This window comes from Protopterus annectens, chromosome 3.part1 (assembly GCF_019279795.1).
Source record: "Protopterus annectens isolate FY-2018-M chromosome 3.part1, PAN1.0, whole genome shotgun sequence".
NCBI lineage: Eukaryota > Metazoa > Chordata > Ceratodontiformes > Protopteridae > Protopterus > Protopterus annectens.
In genome coordinates this window covers 1,823,551,526-1,823,576,822 of record NC_056732.1, presented here as the reverse complement: position 1 = coordinate 1,823,576,822, position 25,297 = coordinate 1,823,551,526, and the positions used below count along the sequence as shown (strand labels likewise).

At 39.8% G+C, this 25,297-nt stretch overlaps 1 protein-coding gene across 1 annotated transcript in view; it reads right to left on the bottom strand.

Moving 5' to 3' along the window:
* The window catches only part of LOC122798707 (putative zinc finger protein 705E), a 195,639-nt gene that overhangs the window by 100,274 nt on the left and 70,068 nt on the right, over positions 1-25,297 (bottom strand). The window contains exon 3 of the mRNA XM_044067802.1: positions 13,685-13,816. Coding sequence (XP_043923737.1) covers positions 13,685-13,816 — 132 coding nt within the window. The remainder of the gene's footprint in view (positions 1-13,684; positions 13,817-25,297) is intronic.

The following is a 25,297-nucleotide window of genomic DNA, read 5'->3' as shown; positions in this document are numbered from 1 at the left end:
GAAGAGTGATATCAAATGAACATGTTCATCCCATTCATGGATTATATCATACACAAAATAAAAGACCAACTTATAGAATGCCGCCCACATTTCATTGCAGAATATCTGGTGCCAAACATGCTGCATAATTTATAGAATACTGCCCATATTTCCCTGCACAGTATCTGGTGCCAGACATGTTGTATACTTTATAGAATGCCGCCCTTGTTTCACTGCCCAGTAACTGGTGCCAAACATGCTGCATACTTAATAGAATGCCACCCACATTTCATTGCACAGCATCTGGTGCCAAACACGCTGCATACTTTATAGAATGCCGCCCACGTTTCACTGCACAGTATCTGGTGCCAGACATACTGCATGCTTTATAGAATGTTGCCCATGTTTCACTGCACAGTACCTGGTGCCAAACATGCTGCATGCTTTATAGAATGCCACCCATGTTTCACTGCACAGTGTCTTGTGCCAAACATGCTGCATGCTTTATAGAATGCTGCCCACATTTCACTGCACAGTACCTGGTGCCAAACATGCTGCATGCTTTATAGAATGCTGCCCAAGTTTCACTGCACAGTACCTGTTACCAAACATGCTGCATGCTTTATAGAATGCCACACACATTTCACTGCACAGTACCTGGTGCCAAACATTCTGCATGCTTTATAGAATGCCGCCCACATTTCACTGCACAGTACCTGGTGCCAAACATGCTGCATGCTTTATAGAATGGACCCACGTTTCATTGCACAGTATCTGGTGCCAAACATACTGCATGGTTTATATATTGCCGCCCATGTTTCATTGCACAGTATCTGGTGCCAAACATGCTGCATGCTTTATAGAATGCCGCCCACATGCCATTGCACAGTATCTGGTGCCAAACATGCTGCATGGTTCATATATTGCCTCCCCTGTCTCATTGCACAGTACCTGGTGCCAAACATACTGCATGCTTTATAGAATGCCACTCACATGTCATTGAGCAGTATCTGTTGCCAAACATGCTGCATGCTTTGAAGATGATGAGAAAGTTGTGGAAGTGTACAATGCATACAAGGCTGACATATCCAGTCTGCCCAGTTTCAAAAATGAGCATCACTTATGGGTGGACAGATGGAGAGCAGTTGCACGAGACAAGGTGCTAATCACCATTGCTTCAATCCTACAGCCATTGAGGCCAGTATTTTATCCAGATGTAAACAGTGCATTAACAACTCTGTCCACCATGCCAGTGAGTGTTTCCTCTGCAGGGCGGTCATTCAGTGCTCTATGATGCATTAAAACTTGACTCTGAAACACTATGCCTGATGTCCGCTTAAATGGGTTGGTCTTCATGCACATACATGATGAAACTGATGTTGATATCACACATGTGATGAAACACTTTCATCCATGTTACAATTGTTGGTTTAATATCTTTCCAAGGTGATACAGCAGACCAGCAGGATGATGGAAGATCATGGCTGGTTGTACACTGTCATGTGCTGATAGCATGCTGTAGATGGGTGGCCTCCCCTTTTGAGTGGGTTGTGCCTTGCTTAGTATGAATGGTTTAGGCTGCAATTGCCAAATAACATGAAACCAGAGCATCCAAGAGCTCAGCCCAGCTGGTTTTCCCTTGGACTGGATCATGGGCTGCTTACTGCAAATGGTTTAGGCTGCTTTTTTAAGATATCAAAACTACAGCAGTGATTAGCTCCAAGCAGCAGTTACTGTCTACTGTGGCTGTGTGAGGTATGATGGGACCTCTGTGAGACTGGCTTCTGGCTTCCCCTTTTGTGGCTGGTGTGTGGTGCTTGGTAGAGGGCCTTGTTGTACTGAATGGTTTAGGCTGTCTTCGCCTTTTGACTCAATTGTGGGGTGTTTATTGTGAATGGTTTAGGCTGCGTTTTTAAGGTATCAAAACCAGAGCAGTTAGCAGTGGTGTGTGTGTGTGTGTGTTTGTCTTTGGGTGGTGGGAATGGACCTCTGTGAGACTAGTTACCTTGCTGTGGTACATAGGCTTGTTGCAGTGACTCACTGCTACTAAATGCTAGTTAAGAGTGACTGTGAACATCTCAGAAGACTACATTTTGGCGGGGCAGCAGGGATGCACTGGGGGGGGGGGGATAGTTCCAGACCTTAGAGTACAAATTGAAAAAAACTGTCTACACCCCTGTCATTTATTTAAGTTGATCAGGTGATATAAAGCATCCCACAGCAACTATTAAAAAAGTAGGGGCTTTATTTACACATTTTCCAAATAATCATCAACACATTTTTCACATATAAAATAACATTCCAACAATATGAAAATGTTTTTATCACAACATTTTAAAATGTTTCCTAAATAATATTATTAATAGAACTATTTCATATTTATCCATCACAACCTTTATTCCATAATTTTTTTTGTCTTATTACATTCCGTGCATGCACATTTTTATTATATAGAAATTCTTGATATCTCAAGTTCCATATCCAGAAAATAATAACAAATATCAACTTGCCTAAACCATGAATCATTTCTGTATTAATACCCTCATATCATCATATTCATATTTAAACATGATAATATCAGTTCCCAAAATTATTTAAAAAATAAACCTCAAACTTCCCTTGTTCTTGAACAGAATATAGTTTCATCCACCCTACATAACTTTCATTCTTTTATATATTAATGCTGCTTTAATGGATAATGTCTGAACAATCTCCACAAAATATCTTTCATCTCTAACTCATCATTAAATCTTTCCTCTTTTTTCACCGCTCTTTATAACTTCACATTCTTACATTCTCATAATTTTATATAATAAAACTTTTCACATTACCTCCTTAAACCATGCTTTTTTATCTATTTGTCTTTCCATGTGAATGTCAATCTTTTAATTAACTCAAAATATTGTTTTTCATTCTACATCAAACCAATTTTAATCTATTCCCTCTCTCATAAACTTTTATATTTTACTAATGTTTTATTCACACAGTCCTATTGTACTCTAATATTTTATAGATAGTTCTTGAACTAAAAAACAAAATGACAGGATTTTTCATGCCCAGTCCACTTTCATTCACACTATAATACACAGTACCCCTTTTAACTGGATATAACCTAGATCACAGCAAAAAAATAGTAATTCTAGCAACTCGTTTTTTTCCATCTGCAACGGAAAATGAAAAATATTTCCCAGATGTCTCAATTTTCTCAATATACAGCTATGAGTAAGACAAACTTTCTTAGAATATGACAAATTAAATGTTTTCCACATATTTATTACGTCTAACATATTCCAATATTGTAATCCACTGGCGTATCACCATTTTTCATTACCAAAGGTAATGCCTAATAAGTTAACTTCTGATTTAGGAAAGTAAATTCCACCCACTTTAATACATTCTCCATATCCTTTACTTTTTGTTTTATTTTTAAACCCACACCACTCAACCATTATTCTAGTCTAATAATTGCTCCTTTTATCTAGCCTTTTCCATTAGCTACTATCACCAAGTCATCAGCATATGCCAAGTGTATTTTTGTCCCATTTTTAAAAACTGCTGCCCCATCCCTTAATTTATCTTCTGTCTTAGTAATGATAGTATTCATAACTAATGCAAATAAAACCCTGCTAAGCAAACATCCCTGCTTCACACCTATTTATAAATATCTTAGGTTCACGGAGATTATTAGGTTAATGACCTTAAGAGGCCTTTTTAGGAAACTCATTTATGTATTGATTCATGGGATTTCTCAGTAAAATAAATAAATATCAGTTTCAACCCAGATTTTCTATTTATTACAATATATGCGATTGATTTATATTCTGTAATCCCGCGCACATTAGGGGTTGAATGGTTTTGTGATTATCTCCATTCAAAAGGCGTTGCGCACAGGAGCACATAAATGTTTATGAACAGTTATTAGACATGGCCCTTAGTAATAATTATATCCTGTTTGACAATGAATACTATTTACAATTGCAAGTTGTTGTGATGGTTCTGTTTGTGGCATTGTTATGTTTGAATGGGAGAAGAGATTTTTGAGGACATCTACTTTTTTCTCATTTTGTCACACATACATGAGACATTTGGACGATATCTTTATTTTATGGGAATGTCCCAAAGAACAAGTTTCTGAATTTTAGATTCCATCAATTTGACCACCCCTTTTTTGAAGTTTACCCATAATGTTAACAACACAGAGATGTCATACCTAGATGTATTATTAATAAAGGACATAGTTGAAAAAAGATATGCGGCTGAAATATTTAGGAAGGAAACATATTCCATCAGTTTCCTTCATTATGATAGCTGTCACCCTTTTACACAGAAACGTGCTGTGGTAAAAGGACAATTTGTACGAGCAGGACGTATGATTATTGCATGGTCAGCCTTTATTAATGAGTGCCACAATTTGAAAGAAATGTTCCTTAAGAGAGGAACCCCTTACAGTTACTTACCAACATTATGTCTGAAGTGTAAACTAAAAGAATACAGGGCCGTTTTTTGTCAATTCTGGGTACATCTAATTTGAGGGCCTCCAATACTACGTCAGTCACTTCAGAGATGGTGACAGTAACAAATGTCCCCAGTTCCACTCAGAATTTGAAGTATCAAAGTAATGATATTCCGGTTGGGAATAATGGTAATTCCATGGAACTAGTAGTTACTAACTACAACTCTAGCTTTTCTAAACCTTTTTCATGTGATGCACAACACATAAGGGACATTCTCAATAAAAACTGTATGTTACTCAGTCATGAGAGGGACTTCTTTAACATTCTGGGTGAGAAACCTTTGTGCATATTTGAAAAGGGACATCATTTAAAGAACATTTTTGAACACACATCTAGACAATCCAGATATGGACATATGTTCAAGTGTGGAGCTTGTACATTTTGTTCACACACTTTGGAAACTGATATGTGCAGAATTAATAATGTCATGGTTAGGATCCCAGGTAGATGCAGTTGTGTTACAGAGCGGGTAGTCTACTGCGCTACTTGTTCAAACTGTCCATGTTTTTACGTTGGTAAAACCGAACATAAACTTAAGATCAGGATTAGCGAACATTTCAGAGATATTAGGGATCACAGTGAAGTCAACGCTCCTGCCAAGCACATCAGAGATTTTCATAACCATAAATTTAAATTTATTGTCTTAATGGTACAAGAAAAACATGACAGGGGGGCTGCATGGCCCTATCTTCTTGAGAAGGCTGAACTAACCTGGCAGTTACAACTAGATGCTCTACATTGGCCATGTTTGAAAGACAGCCTGTCCATTAGCTGTTTATTAAAACTTAAAGCACTTAACAGATTAATTTTTATTTTAACAAATTTTAACTTTATTTCACAGATTTTTGTACAATTTTATATGTGGCATGATGGTTGGGAGTTATTGTTTTGCTATTGGGTTGAATCCATAAGCTCATTATGTATTTTTGGGCTATTTTGTATCCATTTTATATCCATTTAGGTTGTTTTTTATGTGTAACTTAGACAGTGGTTTTATATACTTTATATATTTAAATTCTACAACTTATTCTAGTCTAGTTTTATTTTGGGATGGTTACATCTGTGGCTACAGTAATTCAGTTAATTTTATGTACTACTGCTGCAGTTGTCTTTTTTCTCTTTTTTATTCCTGTGTTGCGTTAACCCTTAATTGAATGCATTTGACTAGATCAGGAAATGACATCATGTTAAAAAGTGGTTAAAATAATGCATTTCTGTAGTTTGTTTGTATCTGATGACATTCCTGTTATTATTTGGGATGAAAGCGCTTATATCTACACTTGTTTCTATTGCAATAATCTCAAAGTGATTGTTGGAGTTCCTGACGTACTTGCTACTTCAGTTTTTGGCTGGACATCCTCTTTTGGTGTGGATTCCTTGGCTCTTATTGCCTGTATCCTGTGGTTTGTGACTTTTTCTTCCTGCTTTATAGGCCAAGCCATGCTTCCCAAATTTATTTGACAAGTTTTGATTCTGCTGGGTTATTTTATGGGGTATATGTAGGCTTGAGCATAGATGGTCAATCATTTACTGGCTACCTGTGCCTACACAGACATAGGCACTAGCCTGGGGATAAAGTTCCTATTTCCCACCAATTACTGCAAGTTATGCTTGAATTTGCTTAGGGAAGAACTCTGCCTGTTCCAGAGAAAGGCTTGTCTCTGAGACACACACCTGTTACTCCAACCTGTCCCATTTATGTTGCAGACAAGGTTTAGGTCCCTAGTTCAGGTAATTCTGATTCCATGTGTTTTGAAGATGCGTAACAGGTCCATCGGAGTGGGATCAGAGAAGGCCAGGCATACATCGCCTCTTAGCATTCACTAAACCATCCATTTATAATTGCCTTAATAACTGAATTACTATAGACAAACTTAAAAAGTCTCAGAGACTTCTCTTTAAATCCATATTGTTCCAAAATTTCAAACATGATTGCATGATTTATACAATCATTAAGGTTTTCCAACACCACACATAATTCGTTTTCGTAATCTGCTACCTCCTTTACAACAATTAAGTCTTTTGTACATCTCCCTGCTACACCGTACACGTTTCCATTATCTCATTCAAAATGTCGCTTAACCTTGCCATCAGCGCCAGGCGCACTTAACCATTCAACAGCTTTTAAAACATTACCCAGTTCCCTTAAAGTTATATCCTTCCCCATTTCCATTACTTTATTATCATCCATTTTTTCTTAGATCCCATTTAACATTCAAATTTTTACTGCTATCACCATATAAATGTTTACATGTTATTTGACAGTTTTGCATAATTTGCTCATAGGGAACACAAAATGAACATGGAATACATTCCCCTACATTAGGGCACACAAAAAGGAATGCATAGTATTATGCACAGGAATATACTATTACTACCACCAGGCAAGTTGTGATGAGGACCATAAGATGCCTAGCTATATAGCATTTAGAGACATTTAAGAGTTTGTAGCTCAAATACCAAAAGGCTTTGCTGGATGGCTCCACTGCTTCTTGGTAAAATCTAAACTACAGACTGTAAACTGGAAAAGTCAACCTCAAATACTGCACCCATCACAACTCTGGATAAAGCAAGTCTGTTTGAGGCAGTGGAGGATGAGGGAATAAAACCCTGCACAACTGGACCACAGGAAACAGCTTGTTAACAGCTCCTTAATCCTCTAAGTCAACTGCCAGACCAAGTTTAGAAGGTATTTCTTGCAGGGGTGCTATCTTGCTGCTCTTCCCACACCCCCTAATGTGTATCTACACACTCCATGGTCACACACATTTGTAGAAGTGAGAAAAATGCCAGTATAAAACTGATACAACAGCTAGCACAACTGCGATTGTGCAGTACAGCTGGCAAACGTAAAAATTATTCCAGGGAATGTAATTTCAATGAGTTTGACTAATTTTGTTTATACTCTGGAATTAACATTTGTTGAAGGGTAAATCGTGACTGTTTGATACCGTGATGAGATTTGGATACCATAAATAATCACTTGTAAGTAACAGAAAAGTACAGTTGTGTACACTTACCATAAATGTAGATGTTCGAGTGTATTCACTGTTGCAGTCATTACATTTGGGTAATCCTGCTGGTAGGTTGCCCTCAGTCGGCCTGAATTCCAAAGTCTTGGGTCCTGCATCAGTTGCTGTCGCCCCTTCCCTGACGTCAGGTCATCAGGGGTATAAAAGATGCAGCCGATGCCATTTTCTTCAGTTTTTCTTGCCCCAGATGTCAGGTGCCCCCTAAAGGGTAGCCAAAATGTGTATATATATATATATATATATATATATATATATATATATATATGTATATATATATATATATATATATATATATATATATATATATATATATATATATATATAAATACATGCAACAATATAAACTTTACCTTCATCTACAAGCAAATACACCACATAGGTTGTATAAATCAGAGAAGGAAAGATAAGTTCCAGCAGAAATTAGGGGGATGGCAGGTGGGTAACCTGGACTGCAACAGTGAATACACTCAAACATCTACATTTATGGTAAGTGTACACAACTGTACTATGTTTTTCGTGTTTCAGTGTTGCAGTCATTACATATGGGTAGAGTCCCAAAGCTATGGTTGGGAGGCTGGAGCTAAACAGCATTAGGAGCGGCTATGAGGCCCTGCAGAACTGCAGTGGCAAAGCCTGCCCTGGATTTAGAGTAGAGTGGCAGATGATAATGCTTTGTAAAGGTGTGCACTGAACTCCAAGTAGCAGCCTCTAAAATGTCTTTGGTTGGTACTCCCCTGAGAAAGGCTGCTGAAGTGGCTGCAGCTCTGGTTGAATGTGGCCTAATGCCCTTTGGTACTGGCTTGCCATGCTGTAAATAACAGAAACGAATGCAGTGGCCTATCCAGTTTGAAATAGTCTGCTTGGAGATAGCCTTTCCTTGTGATCCTGCAGCATATGCCACTAGTGATTGCTCTGTCTTCCTGAAAACTTTGGTTCTGTCCAAATAGAATCTAAGCTGTCTGTGTATGTCCAAAGAATGCAGAATTCTCTCCCCCTTGTTCTGTGGAGTTGGATAAAAAGTTGGCAAATGAATAGTTTGGTTAAGGGCCACACTGGATACCACCTTAGGCATAAATGTTGGGTTTGTCCTCCGAGAGACCCTGTCTGGATAAAAAATGATAAAAGGTTCCACAGCCATGAGTGCCTGTAGCTCTGAAACCCGTCTTTCAGTTATTGAAGTTATTGCTAGGAGCAGAGCTGCTTTCCAAGATAAAAACCTTATATCAGCAGTAGCAGCTGGCTCAAAAGGAGGCAGGGTGAGTTTTTCCAAGACATAGTTGAGGTCCCATGCAGGTACTGGTGATCTCCTTGGAGGCTTAATTTTTTGGCTCCTCTGAGGTACTGCCTTAATACAGGATGAGAAAAGATTGGTGGCTCTGTATTGTAATGAGCTGAAATGGCAGAGGTATGCATTTTAATTGATGAAAAAGATAGGCCTTTGTCCAGCATCTCAGTTAAGTATTGCAAAATCTGAGGAATATTTGGTACAGATGTATCAGTTCCTTGTGCCTGGTTCCAAGCACAAAATCTCTTCCATTTTCCAGCATAAGATTTTCTAGTACTGGGCCTTCTGGCTTCCAAAGTGGCATCCATCACAGCTTTACTGATAGGTATGCTTTGTATGACTACATTATCCGCCATGCTGCCAGGTTTAAAGTCCTGAGTTGGCTGTGCATGATCTGATTGTTTTGTTGGGACAGTAGATAAAGTATTTGAGGTAAGGTCCAGGCTGGGCATTGAGCCAAGTTCCTTAAGATCGGATACCAGTACTGGTGGGGCCAGTCTGGGGCAATCAGTAGCATCTTTGGCTTCTCCTGTCTGACCTTTAGGAGTACATTGGGGAGGAGAGGCAGTGGAGGAAAGGCATATACTGATAGGTTTTTCCAGCTGAAAGATAAGGTGTCCACTTTCCATGCTTGTCTGTGATAAGTCCTTGTGCAGAATCTTTTTATTTGGTAGTTGTGAGGGGAGGCAAATAGATCTATGTCTGGGCATCCCCATTTCCTTGTTATCATGCTGAAGATTTCTGGATCCAGCTGCCACTCGTGGGGATCCATGAGACTTCTGCTTAGTTCGTCTGCCAGAGTGTTTTCCTTTCCTGGCAGGAATTGTGCCTGCAGATGAACTTGGTAAGTCAATGCTGTGTCCCACAAAGCCATGGCTAGTCTGCAAAGGGGGTAAGAATGCGTGCCCCCCTGCTTGTTTATATACCACATGACCGTGGTGTTGTCTGTCTTTATCAGTAGTTGGCCCGGATGAAGTAGGTCCTTGAAGGCTGTCAGGGCATTTTGAACAGCTAGCATCTCTTTTTGATTGATATGTAGATGCATTTGTTTTGTGGGCCATGTGCCCTGATTGCATCTTCCTGCCATGTGGGCCCCCCAGGCATAATCTGATGCATCCGTTGTTAGGTTCTGCCTGGCTGGGGGTAATGTGAATGGCTGTCCCTTGTTCTGGTGACAAGCCTTCGCCAACCATCGAAACTCCTGTTGCAGGCAGGGAATGAGAGTAATCATTGTTTCCAGGCTGTGGCAATGTTGAGTCCAAACACTTTTTAGGTACCATTGAAGTTTTCTCATATGCAGTCTTGCATATGGAATTAGTAGGATGCAGGATGCCATGAAGCCCAAAGCCTGCAGAATTTTTCTTGCAGATAACTGGGCCTTTGTTGCCAATATTTTGAAATAGGTAGTCAGTTGCCTTTGTTTGTCTGGCATGAGATAAGCCATCTGGGCAGTTGTATTTAAGCTTGCACCCAGGAATATTATCTCTTGAGAGGGTACTAGTTTTGATTTCTTTTCATTGACTGTGTACCCTAGGCATGTTAGAAGTCTTTTCACAAACACCAGATGCTGTAGAAGAATGTCCTTGTTCTCTGCTTGAATTAGGCAGTCATCCAAGTAAGGATATATTTGTATTCCTCTTTGTCTGCAGAATGCAATTACTGGTGCCAGGCACTTTGTAAATACCCTGGGCGCAGTAGATAAGCCAAAGGGCAGTGCAGAGAATTGGTAATGCATTGAGCCAGCCTTGAATCTGAGGTATCTTCTGCATGATTGCCTGATTGGGACATGCAGGTATGCCTCTTTTAGGTCTAAAGTCACAAGCCAGGCCTTCTTGCCCAGCATGGGCAGAAGCTGCTGCTTTTTAGTCAACATTTTGAACTTTGGTATATCCAGGAATGTGTTTAGAATAGATAGGTCCAGTACTGGTCTCCAGGCTTTGTCCTTTCTGGGTACCAGGAATAGTCTTGAGTAAAATCCTTGTCCCTGCTCTTGCTCTGGTACTTGTTGAATGGCCCCCATGTCCATGAGGGATGAGACGTGTTTCTGTGCCTCTGCCCATTGATATTTTGGCAGATCTGGCCAAAAATTTGCCTTTGGCAGGGTATGGAAGTGGAACTTGTAGCCTTGTGACACTATGTTTAGAACCCACTTGTCCTGGGTTATAATGTGCCAATTTTGAGAAAAAAGTGCTAATTTTCCCCCTAAGGGTGCTTGGTGCAGGCAGGGGGAAGTCATTGGGACTGTTTCCTGTATGGTTATTATTTGTCTTCTCCACTTTTGGAGGTAGAAGCACCCCATTGCTTTGACCTGTATGAACCTTGCGCCTGGGATCTGCCTCTAGGGCGTCTGGATCTGCCCCTTTGAGGTCTGTCTGACACAGGAAAGGACCAATTCTTTGTAGGCCAGTGTCTACTAAACCTAGGTGGCTGTACTTGTAAAAAATCTTTGACAGTCTGCATAGATTTAGCTTTGTCCGCCATTTTCTTTAACACCTCTTCTGCCTTAACACCAAACAAAGTATCATGATGTAAAGGTGCATCTAATAATTTAACTTTGACATGATTAGGCAGATTTTGTTCCTTTAACCAAGCATGCCTCCTAATTACAGAACCCGTAACTGCGGCCCTGCAGGGGACCTCCAGAGAATCAAAACCACATTGCAAAGTATGCTTTCCAACTTGTTCAGCTGCATGCAATAAATCCTGCATTTCCTTGTTTTCTGCACATTCAGAGTTTAACAACATTTTCTGTTTAAGCAATGCCATGACATGTTGCTGATATTTGAGCATATGAAATTGACAGTTTAAGGCCCTTATAGCCAAGGTAGCAGATGTGTAAACCTTTTTTCTCCATCTGTCCAGCGCCCTTGAATCTCTGTCAGAGGGGGTAGGGTTTTTTGCAGCGGAAGCCTTAACTCTTTTTGGACCTTGTGAAATAGTTTCTGGGTCTGCAGCAGGGTTTTTGAAAAGGAATTTATGAGAGTCAGGAACCCTATAATATCTGTCAAGCTTAACAGGAGCTGGAGGTAAAGAGTCAGGGGTCAGACTAGACTCTGAAAACACATTATCTACAATGTTTAACACAGGTGGAATGGCTAGAGGTCTGTGTTGAGGTAGTAAAAGGAAGTCCCTGAGCCTCTTTTTAGATTCTTAAAAATCTTGGCTCTCCCAGTGGAAATGCTCCCTCATGGTATGCAAGGTTTCCCCAAAAGAATAGTCCTCAGGAGGAGAAGCTGAAGGTATAGATTATTCAGCATCAGAATCCTCATAGGGGGAAGAGAATATTCCTGATCAGAAGAGGAATCAGAAGAAATAGAAACCTGATCTGAAGATTCATAGTCTGTCTCTTGCCTAGGCCTCTTATCAGGAGGGGGATGGGAACCCCTGATCAAGGTAATCAAGTCTTCGGCCATTTTGAGCATCTGCTTTTTGGGCATGGAGGCCTGTCCACATGGCTCGAGTTTGTTTCTTTGTCTTTGAAGGTGCTTTAGTCCTTGCCTTTGAAGCTGAAGTCGGTTTAATGTATAGATGTTTAGGTCTGAATACACCCTCAGAAGCCAGTGCCTGCTCAGCGGCTCCGGACCCATCTGAGGGAATAGTGTCCGAGGCTTCAATACCTTGAGTTTCCAGTGGCATAGCCGACTCCACGTGGGAGTCGGTAGTGGCCTGCGACTCTAAAGTAGCAGCCATCAGGGGCTGTGAAAGCGCCTCACTGAGAACCGGCGAACTGGCGACTGGCTTAGGAGAAGCTTCGTCGTCGGTTTTGGGCCTCGGTTGTTTATCTCTCTCCTTTTCTTTGCGTTTTTTGTGAACTTCAGTAGTCGGATGGGTATCCAACGACATTTCTGGATAATTAAACCTGTGTCCAAAATAGTTTAACGCAAAATCATACCGACGCTTAATAGTGCGTTGGTTAAATCTAGCACAAAACCGACAACCTGAAACGTTGTGATCAGGGCCTTGGCAAGGAATACAGTAAGAATGAAAGTCCTTATGAGGTATTTGCTTCCTACAAGAAATACAATTATTAACCTTTTCTGACATCGGTCTGGAGCAAGAAAAATTTTCCCCAATGGGGTACTTAGCTTTATTGAAGACTTCGGATCTGAAACGAACACGAAAATCTCAGGAGTCGGCCGACCGGCACTTGCGAACTGCTTCTGTTTCTGGCACCATGCGGCAAGAAAGACTGAAGAAAATGGCGTCGGCTGCATCTTTTATACTCCTGACGACCTGATGTCAGGGAAGGGGCGACAGCAACCGACGCAGGACCCAAGACTTTGGAATTCAGGCCGACTGAGGGCAACCTGCCAGCAGGATTACCCAAATGTAATGACTGCAACTGTGAAACATGAAGAACATCAACAGACAGATGTAGTTAAGTAAAATGCAGGAACAATGTGTGTCCATAGCCCTGTCTCCTTATCACAATACTGCTTTGCACAGCTTTTTGTTATATCAGCTGTGATCATAAAGTTGGCACACAGCATCTTACATGCCATGGCTACTCATCTGTACTGTTGTCACAATGCTGTACTGGACATCCCACTGTTTGTAGCTAGGAAACAGTGACCATGTATTAAAAAATAAAAGGTTTACAATTACAACTACAGTGTTGTGTTCTTTAAACAGATTAGAAGAAATTCATTTCTAGAACGTTGCTGTCAAGGTGAATTTTTTTTTAATTTATTTGTTGAAATTAAACTGATTACAACCAGCAACCAAACCATAATCTCAATCGTTAATTGCCTTATCTTCTATGAACATAAGAAATTGTACTATCTATACCATGTGACTGAAAAGGGGTCTTTGACCAGCTCAATTTCCTGTAGAGCAAAAAAATACATGCATTGATTATCTGACTATTTACTTACTAATGATGGGGCCACCAGAAAGTTCTGTCCACTGCGCTTTATTCCTTTTGCTCATTCCTTCTGTATTAGCGGATGGGAGCTCATCATCCCTGTTAAACAGCATGTGAAGGTGATCCAGTGGGATACTGTATCCTGCATAATAAATAAAGTACAGCATGAAATCAGCATATGGAGGTTTTCATGCCTTCTGTTACTCCGGCAGCGCACCCCATTGGACTAAGGCTATCAGATAATGAAAAGCTTTACCCTGTGGTTCACAACTTAAATCCCCCCCCTGCTAGCATAATGCCCCCCCCTAGCATAATGCCCCCCCCCCCCGCTAGCATAATGTGTGACTAAGTAAAGTTATCAAACTAGGCTAGTGCTGAAAAGAGGTACTTGTTTCTAGCAGGCTTACCCATTTATCAAACAAAATAAAAATACATTCTACATGTTATAAAGGTCTTCCTTTGCTCGGTGGTTTTTCATTTTAACATCCTTCAATGCATCAGCAACAGCTTGTTCATCAAGTTGGCAACCATACCAAATCCAACAAAATACATTACTCCAGTCTCACCACTATGCACCCTCACAGCAAAGAGGAAATACCCTCAAGTACAATACCAGTTTCCTCCATAACACTTTCAGAATATTTTTTTTTAATAATGTGGGCATCTGTGATTGTGTTAAGACTTTTAATGTCTCTGACTATACAACATCATGTTTCAACTGCTCTCTCATCAGTCATCATCTCACCTTCGATAACCACATCACCACAACAGTCGGCTAATCCTTCTATGTGGCAAACCTCATTACTAAGGGCTTTTCATCCAGAAAAAAGGAGGTCATTGTCCCACTGTACTCATCCCTCATTAGACCCATTATACAGTACAACGCCCCGTTTGGTATGTACCTCACAAGCCATCTGCAACAGCTGGAAAAGCCACAGAAATACCTCACTAAAAGAATCACAGGCCTAAAGCAGATGCCCTATGCTGACCATCTAAAAAAACTTCAGCTATACTCTGTGGCATATTGTCTACTCAGAGCCGATCTCTGCTTAACATACAAGGCCATGTCAAACCCTGAGTTGTTGGACATGCTCCACTTAAAGAAATCCCAATCCCTCAGAGCCACATGCTCCACGGATCTAAACATTGACATCCCAATGAACAAAACATGCAGGAGGGATAGGTTCCTGACCCAGAGACCCCCCCATACTCTGGAATAGACTGCCCATACATGTCAAGCAGAGCACCTCCTTGGCCCTCTTCAAAAGGAAACTTGACGATTGAATGGGAGATAGGAAATTCACCCCGGGGATCATGTCAGTCACCCTGCTAGACAGGGGTCCAGGGAAGTAAATATTGTGGGAAGAAATATCCGGGGAATTGTTTGGCTAGGCTTGTATAGGCCCTAGGGCCGATAGCCTAGTACCAACCTATGAACAACATATGAGTTGAGATAACAGTATTCCTTTGCCTATGCCAGCTTTGGCTTGCCTGGACAGAAGAAGTGATAGTTTATATACCCAGAACAGTAGTTTATTGAACTTTTTGCATGTATTTTGAATGGGTCTATATTAAAATCGCGAAAGCTTACTTTTGCGAATCCACATTTATCGATACATAAATGTAGAAATCCAAAAACAGCGAAGGACGAAAAAAGCAAAAATGTCAATGTTGAAACTATTCCCGGAAGCAACAGTGCCATACAGGTCAGGTAAACTTAACGTAACAAACCTAAGGCAAAACACTTTTTAAAATGTTTTTGCAGGGGGGCAAGCTTCCATGCACCCCCCACACCCCCACTACTTAAATATACCAACTCCGAGACTGCAATACAGTGGGGAAAAGGATTTATTTCCTCATCCCCACGATCACCCTGCTGGCCAAAAAAGGACGTTTGACATTCCGCATTCGCTTTTTTCACTCGTCTCTATTTTAGGACTTTGACATTTACGTGTTGATAAATGTGGATTCGCGAAAGCAAGCTTTCGTGAGTCTAATATAGACCCATTTTGAATGTGTAGTTAAAAGTTAAGAGACTGGTCTAGTCAAATGCCAAGGTTTTGAAGGATGTGGTAGTTTCTATAGTGGCACTGTTAACATCTTTAATATTAAGGAAGCTGGGTGCTTTGGCTACGTTCTGAATGGTTCCAAATAACATTGTTTTTGAGGTACTGAGTACAAGTCTCTGGCCTATTGGCCATTCATCGAGGGTTTATAGGTCATCTTGGAGTTGAGGTTGTATAACAGAGTGAGATTTGTTTGACCTCTAGATAACTATAATAATTCTAACAACAATATTAAAAATTGTGAATGCAACAAAAAATAGCTCAGACCAAGCAGTACTAATAGTAATAAGAAGTTAACCAGGTAAGCCCACTGGAAACACACATTCCCTTTTCAGAGCCGACCCAAGAGCAACGGTAAGTCACTTGCTCAAAGTCACACAGTAGACAAATGAGACTGCAGGGAAATAAACTCTGTCCCTCAAGAGCTACAGCTCACAGCCTTACAACTGCCAGGCAAGCAACTATGAATCACAGATTTCTAGCACTTGAACACTGAATTGTTACTTTGAAAAAGAACAATTAACTCAGCCACATTTTCAGGCCTGTCATTCAAATATTCCTTAAAATGGTGCATCAGACATGTGACCACTAATAAAAATCAAAGAAGGCAAAGTAATGAAAAATATGGACTAATACTGAGAGTCAAAAGCAGGCAAACACAGTACTGTTCTAAGATGATGAGACAGAGAGAGAAAGAGAACCACAGTAAATGATCCCATCATCATAGTCGTTTCCTCTGTCTCTCTAAAGTGACATCAGAGGTTGTTTCCTCTGTCTCTCTAAAGTGACATCAGAGAAGTGAAAGCATTAATTCAGAGGATCATAGGAGATTACTAGGCTATCTACCCGAAGGTCATTTCAATGTAATACCATAGAGATACTAGTCAATACTCAAGATTGCATTTAGTGATGACTGCCCGTGTCCAGGAGGGTTGGGGGCGCTATCCCTTAGTGCCTCATCCACTCATCCAGGTTCCTCTTGAACAGTGTCATAGAGGTGCTCTGTTTCACATGAATTGGTAGTCTGTTCCAAAGATGCAGCAGTCGCTGGGAGATAAAGCTGTCCTACCAGAATGTCCTATTTAAGTTGTAGGCTATATTTATGTCCCTGGAGCAGGTAGTTCTATTACCATTTGATTAACAGACATGCAGCAATTTCATTAGGTTTGGGTCTGAGATTGCTCTGTAAGCCAGGCATAAGTCTCCCCTAAAAAGTGTATACGATACAGAGTACAATGACAGGGACTTCAGTCAGTCTGTGTAAGGCACATTCTGGAGTCTCTTGATCTTCTTTGTTAGAAATCCCTGAGGTCTCTCCAATTGCTACAGGTGCTTTGTACGGTACATGCCAAATGCGGTGTTACACTCAATTATGGGCCAGATTACTACCGAGTATACAGGAGTTATAACATCTTTTGCTCTCAAGGCAATGACTTTACTAATCAAGTGTGCTACTTAAAAAAACTTCCTTAATACAATAGACCCATGGTGGTTGAAGTTAAGGTTGCAGTCAACTTGTGAACCCACATCCCTTGCCACTTCATGGATACTTAGGATATTGTTGTTCATTTGATGGAGTGAAAGGACACTGTTTGTGCCAAAGGGAATGATGATGCATTTCTTTGCACTCAGTTAGAGACCGTGACTAACACACCAGTTGTTAGTCTGTGTAAGACCATCCTGGAGTATACTGACATAATTTGGGGATTCAATAATTCCACCCAGTTTGCAGTCATTCACAGACATGGTCAGCTACAACCCTTTAGTTTTGACCCAAATTTCTGAGAAGTATATACCAAACAGTAGGGAGCTCAGCACTGACCCCTGTGGCATCCCTGGTAACAGATCTGCTGGTTGATGTGGAGTCACCCAACTGGTTTGTGAGCCAGTTGGCAACCCATCTTACAACAAAGTTTACATTCAGTTCGCTAAGTTTATCTGTAATGCCCGAGTGTGGGATTGTGTCGAAAGCCTTTGCCAAGTCGAGCTGTGCTGTGTGTAAAACAAAATCATGCAGCATGGCAGCCACCTTTCAGGCCATTTTTGGTATAACAAATTAAAAGCTACTATTAACAGTTTACTGATAATAGCACAGGAAAGGTCAATGTATGCAGAAAAATGTGAGTTTTTTTTCTGTTTTTGGGTGTTCTCCTTTAATCACAAAATGACAGTTTACGATGGAATGACCAAGGGGCTTGTATTTTATATTCCAGCTGTGGCTGAAAGACGGACTCTGTACTCTACAGTAATGGAGGTAAAAGTATACCTGAGAAGGAACCGTCTGAATGAGGTGAAGAAAGGAGACATGACAGAATGAACAAGGAAAATAAATCACCCAGGTTAGTGAACTGGGCTGCTGCTATGTTAGAAAACGAGGGTATAAAAATACCGACAGAAACAGTCGAGAAATATTTCTTACAAAGTACTTTGCAAGTAATTTAAAATGCCAGTTTTACAGATTTAATTAATTTATTTAATTTAAAATTTTCTTTCTTGGGTTAACCTTATTAGGTTTTGGCCTATTTTCAGGGAAGACTCAAAAGTAGTATTCAGATTACCTAGGGGTAAAATTATCTGAAGGGCTAAAAAAAAATCAAGTTTTTGTTTTTGCATAAAGAACAGCAGGATGAATCCAATTACAACATATTTTGTTTAGGAATGACATGTCAACAAGTTGGGAATTTTAAGACTGTAGATATGCGTTTATTTAATAAATGACCTTATTCCTTCCTTCCTGTTTACCCTAAATAGAAGGTGAAGGAGACTGAGTGAATGACAGATTGATGTGGCTGACATGATAATCAGTCCTGAAGGATTTACGTTAGAAAAGATGGAGGTGGGAGTATTACAGACTAGACGACACCTGACCAAGGAATTGATATGAATGGATAAACAGAATTATCAGAATCACAGCTGGAAAGGAGTTTGGTGAAAAAACATGCAGTGGGTTGCAGATGAAGACAGAGTTCTGCCCCATACCTCTCAACTGTCCCTGATTTTGACTCAAATTTTAACTCTGTTCCTCTTAATCCCTCCAAAAATTAGTGACTTTTGGAGAAAAGGTGGTGAATTACACTTAATGAATAATGACAATAATTAAGAGTTATAAACTTCTTTTACTTCAGAAAATGTGTATTAATTCATATGCTCTGATTCTGTCAATGTTTCAAGTTAATAGCACTAATATTTTAAAAGTGTCCCTGATTGTCCCTGATTTTTTCTTGACTTGTCCCCGATTCTGTTGAAATTTGTCCCCGATTGGTTGAGAGGTCTGTTCTGCCCTAAAAGTGTAAAAGTAATACAGAGAAAGGGGCAGTCCCACCCCCCACTCCCACTTTGAATCAGCCAGACATTGTGATGAGTGCAGAGCACACTGGCAAGTGACAGTTAATCAAAAGCAGAGTCAGCAGGCTATTACCCAGGAGAAGACTTATGCAGCAACAGTCACTTAAAATGCTGAATGTCCAGAGAATACAGGCGCATGTAATTATACAGCAATAAGGTGCTTAACAATGGACACTCGGCCTGACCATTACTACTTCTGGGAAAATGGTGCGCAATTCGACAATCATCAAAGTGCAAGAAATAAGATCAGTCTTACTATTAGGGTCTGAGCTATTTTATATGAACAGTGTTGTTAAATAAGGATGCCTTATGACCCTTTTTATTATTTGGACTAATTGTAAATGTACAGACTACAAAAAACAGAGACATAGAAGATTAGAGATGGGAATTTGCGCCAGATTAAGATATTTTCCATTTTCAGTTATGTATCCCACTGCCTACTATAACAAATGTAAAAACTGATGCAGCTTTGTGCAAATTATGCAGAATAATAAGGTCCAGTAGAGATGGTCACTGATGTCTAGTACTTCACAATGGCCAACAAACGGTAAAAAAAAGCAAGACTAATGCTGAGGGCAGCAGACTCAGATGTAGACTGTTTAGAACCAAAAATAAATACATATTGGCCCGTAAACTAGGAACAACACACTCACTTTAAGTGCTTTTTTTATGTTAATACCATAAACGTCTTCAGAAAAAAGTACATACCCACAAAACCTCCCTTTAAATTCTCTGTACAAACACATAACTTCTTTGTCATACACAATTCAAAATTTAAATGCATGACATCCTAAAATACTGAACATTTCAAAAACATTCACATAAAGAGACAGGCTAAGTATGGAAAATGTGCAAAAATGACCATGGTGATCAGTGCTCTACCCCAGAAAACACATACAAAGAAATAAACAAATTCACAATGAAACAATCAACTAATTTCATTATTTTTATGTGTATACAAAAATAATAATAAAATAAATAAAGATAAATATTTTTTAAATATACATAAAATAGTAATCATTCATAACTAAAAAAATAGTTACGGTGGCCTAAACATTTTATGAATATATCATCAATATTTATTAAATTAGAGCAGATCATAAACTTAAAAAACTATTTACAGAAACACCATCGATGATGCCAGATGTTTTAGTGGTATTTAAGCCAAAAGCCCTCACAAGAATCTAAAAGGGATTTCCAATCACCCCTCTCCACAGAAACGTAACCTTCTCCAAAACAAAAAAGTAAGTCTAGAAAAATGTAAGGACTTGACTGAATGTTTACAGAGAGTTATTGATGTCACCAGTTTTAGTACTATAATTATATTCAAATATCCACCACCTTAAACAACTCTATTTTTCCAGCACAAAATGATGGACAGGATTCACACCTAGCTACATACACTATACCTTGGGTTCCAGACTACCAAGACTAGAGTACCCCCACAAAAATAAATGAGCGCTGACTAAAATGACCACACTTTTGCACCCTGTTTTTCTTTTGACACATCACACTCTTACCATTTTCTATAACACCGTCTACGTTTCTTCCCTTTTGGAAGACAACATTTATTTTGGTGCACAAACTTTTAGATAAGGTATGATTTGCATATATTGACAATTTCTGCTTTCTCCAAACAATCTCTTTTCATTTAAAACTTTAGCAAAAAAATGATAAAAATCATACATTTACTAAAAGACTTTTCTTCTACTACATCAGCACAGCGGTCCTTAACATTACATAATCTGCAAGTACAATAAGTTTAAATCTGTCATTTCTTCCACTGCTATCATCCAACATAATTATGTCTAACAGGTTGCAGGGATAGCCCTGAGTCGAAAACATTTCGGTAAGTTTTCCCATTTCCTAGTCAAACATTGCATCATTGACTGTCATCCTAAACATCTGAACCATCTGCTCTTTGACGAGTCTTATTTTTTGCTTCAGTTGTTTATACTAAACTATAAATACAAATACGAGATGAAAAAAGTAGGCTTACATTATACAACTGACTGAAAACTTTCTTCCTTTAAATTTTCATAAACTGTCACAAAAAAGAAAAATCAACAAATGAGGATAAACACTGAGAAATAAATTGCAACACGTCAGTAGCAGAGTTGAGATATGCTAAACAGGTAGGATCGCCAGTCCAAAAGATAAAAATGATATCAAGGAAACAAAAACACATTTTAACATATCCTGAAAATTCTGATGAAAAAACAAGTTCTCCATGTAAACATTAGCATATTAGTAAACAAAGGGGTACTAATAACCCTCAAAGTAACTCCCGTCTCTTGTCTAAAGAAAACTCCCTCAAAAAATAAAAACAAATGCTTCTGTTAGAAAAATATATAATAGTAATATGCATGCTTAGTGCATTTGAGGTTTAAAAGGGTTAATACATTTATTCTGTTCACACTGCATGAATCAGCACAGCTATTAGAAACTTAACAAGAGATTTCATTTCTGCTAATGTCATGAAAATAACAAGAGACATTTAATTTCTGCTAATGTCATGAAACTTAACAGTGGTGCAGTGGTTAACATTGTCGCCTCACAGCAAGAGGTTCTCCAGTTCGATTCCCGGCTGGGGTGCCTTCTGTGTGGAGTTTGCATGTTCTCCCTGTGTTCGCGTGGGTTTCCTCCGGGTACTCTGGTTTCCTCCCACATTCCAAAGACATGCATCTGGAGCATTTCTCCCCGGGCCTCCGCTGAAAACAGGCTCTGTGGAACCTAGTCGGACATTCCCGGTCAACAAATGTTAAATAAATAAATAAATAAAATAAAAACAAAGAGATATTTCATTTCTGCTTATACCATGAGAAAATATGCAGTTGCTAGAAGCTTTGATAAAGAAAACAATAGATGCTTGAAAGTATAAACCATAGTCAGCATTACTTGTACTAAAGCTAGAAATGTACCTTGAATCTAGACAAAATGTACACATGTATTAGAACTGTACAGTTGAAGAATTGAAAAGTTAAGGTGGGCTAAAATAAGCCCAAGACTAGGTTGTTTTTCTCAAAATGTTTTTGCAAGACAGCAAATAATCCGATCAAGTCAGCAATAAGTCTGGTAACATTTTCTGTGAACCATACAGAAAGTTGTGTCCAACTACGTCAGCAATAGAATAGCAACATTTTCTGTGTGACATGAAGAGAACAGTATAAGAATAACATACTGATCATCGAAGAGCCAGACAAATCCTGTACCTAACATGCTTTGTCTCCTTGCTGCAAGTAATAAAGGGTGCCTTGCTTGAACCTAACATCCATTGGTCTTTGAAGTTTTTTCCTTTTACAGATTGGTCCTTCGAGCCGGAGCCCTCTCTTCACCTCGGATCAGACGGTCAGGTGGTTGAAACCGTACGGGGAAGAAACCAAATCAGTTCTTCTTATATGGAAAGTCCTCAGACTGAATTGTCGTTCAAAAGAGGCCAGCCACTTTCTGATCTGTGACTGAAGGACGGGTCTCCGCAAATCGGTGATCAATCACGTAGGCTCAGGTAAGGTGAATCTACTTTTTTCTGTTTTCTGTTTTAGATCAGGGACTAGATGTGTACTGTTTTTGTCAGATTGTATTTTTGCAAGTCAGGGACAAAAAAGATTACTGTCTTGTCATAGATCAGGAGAAACAGAATAAGTAGGCAGTCATTCTGAAGAGACTATAACAAAATCCATGGTACCACGTTAAAAATTAAGAGAAGTTACGTAACGATCAAAGGGTAAAACAAAATGGGTAATAATTGCACAAAAAGACCTCAAAACCCGCCGATAACGGAAGACGCAAAATATATGCAGTTGCAGCATGCCAATACTAGATATTATTCAAAATGGGTTAATAAATACGAATAGAATCTGGGTAACTATACCTGATGCTGCTAAGCCTGTTTTGGAGAGTACCTTGTGGTGAAAGAAAGAGATATATATCCATTCAGGTTGCTACTGACCAGATCTGGCAATTGGCATAGTATGAAACTAGCTGGGCAAGCAGCTGTGCTGCTGGTAACCCAAGTCTGAAAGGAACTCATGATGTTACATGGTATCATTTCACATGGTTGGAACATAAGTAGACGAATCATGGCTGGCTTCATATAGGTTGCTGAACGGGGATGGAAAACTAGTGATTAAAATGGACATCTCTAAACAAAAGCAAGCCCTGTAAATATTACTTTACTAGTCAGTTGTAAAGTGGAGAAGGTTCAAACTTGGACAGTTAAACAGTTAAATTTTCTGATGTTGAACTCCCCAGCTGCTGTTTTCCAAAGTAAATAACTGCCAGAGGAGTTTCTATTGGCTCATCATCAGTAACGCCTTTCTATATGACTTTCTATTGTCTTCAAGGCTGTGTAACCATGAAGTTAGCATAAATAAAAGGGGTGCTGTCAGTGAAGTCCACCCTATGGGACGGTGCAAGAAGGCTTTGCTTTCAAGTTTTCTTTTTCTGAATTTCATCAAGTTGAAGCTTCAACTGGCTTGTTTCGTAATGCTGAAACTTGACAAGAAAATTAAGATTAGTCCCTCTGTTGTCTGTATCAGTCTTCTCCTATTACATTTTGATTCCTATGTCAAACGCCTCAAGGCAGGGGGTACTCTGCTATACTGCAATGAAAAATGCATCCCCTACCCCAGGGTAATATGAACCTGGGGTTCACATGAATAGAAAGCTGCTGCACAATCCCAACATGAAGAATGAAGGAAGGGGTATGTGCCTCTACAAAAATATACTTTTATACTCTACTTTCATTTGTTTCACGAGTTCTGTGTTTGGTTAATTGTGTTTAACCAACTGTACATTTTGACCAGGTTTAGTAATCCATCTGTGTTGCTAGTGAGCCGTGTCTAGGAAATGACCTTATTGTGATGGTTGGAGGGAGGATGGTAACAGGACCCTCTGGTTCTTCTTCACAGGGAAGGAGGGCAATGAGTGCCTACCATTTGTCTGACCTCTAGTGACCATTACATCTACAGTTCATAAGTAGGTACTAGGCTATCGGCCTGAGGACCTAAATAAGTCTAGCCAACAAGGTTCCCTGGCTTACGCCACCCAAGAAAGTTATTTTCCTGTGCCACTGTCGAGCAGAGACACAGAAGTGATCCCCGCAGTGTATTTTCTATTTCCCATCCACTCTTCAAGATTTTTCTTGAAGAGTGCTAATGAAGAACTTTCAACATAGATGGGTAGCCTGTTCCAGAGTATGGGAAGTCTCTGGGACAGGAATCTATCCCTCCAGCATGTCTTGTTTATTGTGGTGACAAGGTTTAGGTCCCTAGACAGTGTAGCTTGGAGGGATTGGGATTTCTTTAGGTGTAGCATGTCCAACAGCTCTGGGTTTGACATAGCTTTATGTTAGGCAGAGATTACCTTGGAGTAAGCGATATGCTACGGATAAAGCTGGAGTTTTTTGAGACAGTCAGTGTAGGGCATCTGTTTGAGGCCAGTAATCCTGTTTGTGAGGTACTTCTGTGGCCTTTCCAGCTTCTGCAGATGTCTTGTGAGGTACATTCCAAAAGGGGCATTGTACTCTGTATAATGGGTCTAATGCGTGTCGAGTAGAGGGGAACAATGACCTCTTTTTTCCTGGATGAGAACCCTTTTATGATGAGGTGTGCCACGTAGAAGGACTTCCTGACTACTGTGGTGATGTGACTATCAAAGGATAGACTACTGTCCACCTGGGTCCCAAGGTCTCTTATCACGCATTCTGTGTTAAATAGACTGCTGTCTATGTAGTAGTCCGTGGGTATAGAGATTTTACCAAAGGGGATGACAATGCACTTTTTGGCATTGAGATTGAGGCCATGGCTCTGCCACCAGGCATTTGTCTTAGCGAGGCCCTTCTGTAGGATTTCCACATCATTTGGGGACTCGACTATGGTTCCTAGTTTGCAGTCATCTGTGAAATTCATTAGCCAGAGGCCTTCTGTGTTAGTCTGTACTTCAGAGAAGTAGATACCAAACAGAAGTCCCAGGACTGAACCCTGTGGTACTCCACTTGTCACTGGTTTGAGGTCAGATTTGGAGTATGCAACTTTTACAGTGTGGGTTCTGTCAGTGAGCCAGTTGGCAAACAGTCTTGTGACGTAGGGATTTATACCTAGTTTAGTGAGTTTAGCTATAATTCCAGACTGGGGGATGGTGTTGAAAGCCTTGGCGAGGTCAAGATAGGCTGTGTGAACCACCTTATCCTCATCTACAGCTTTGGTGACTGC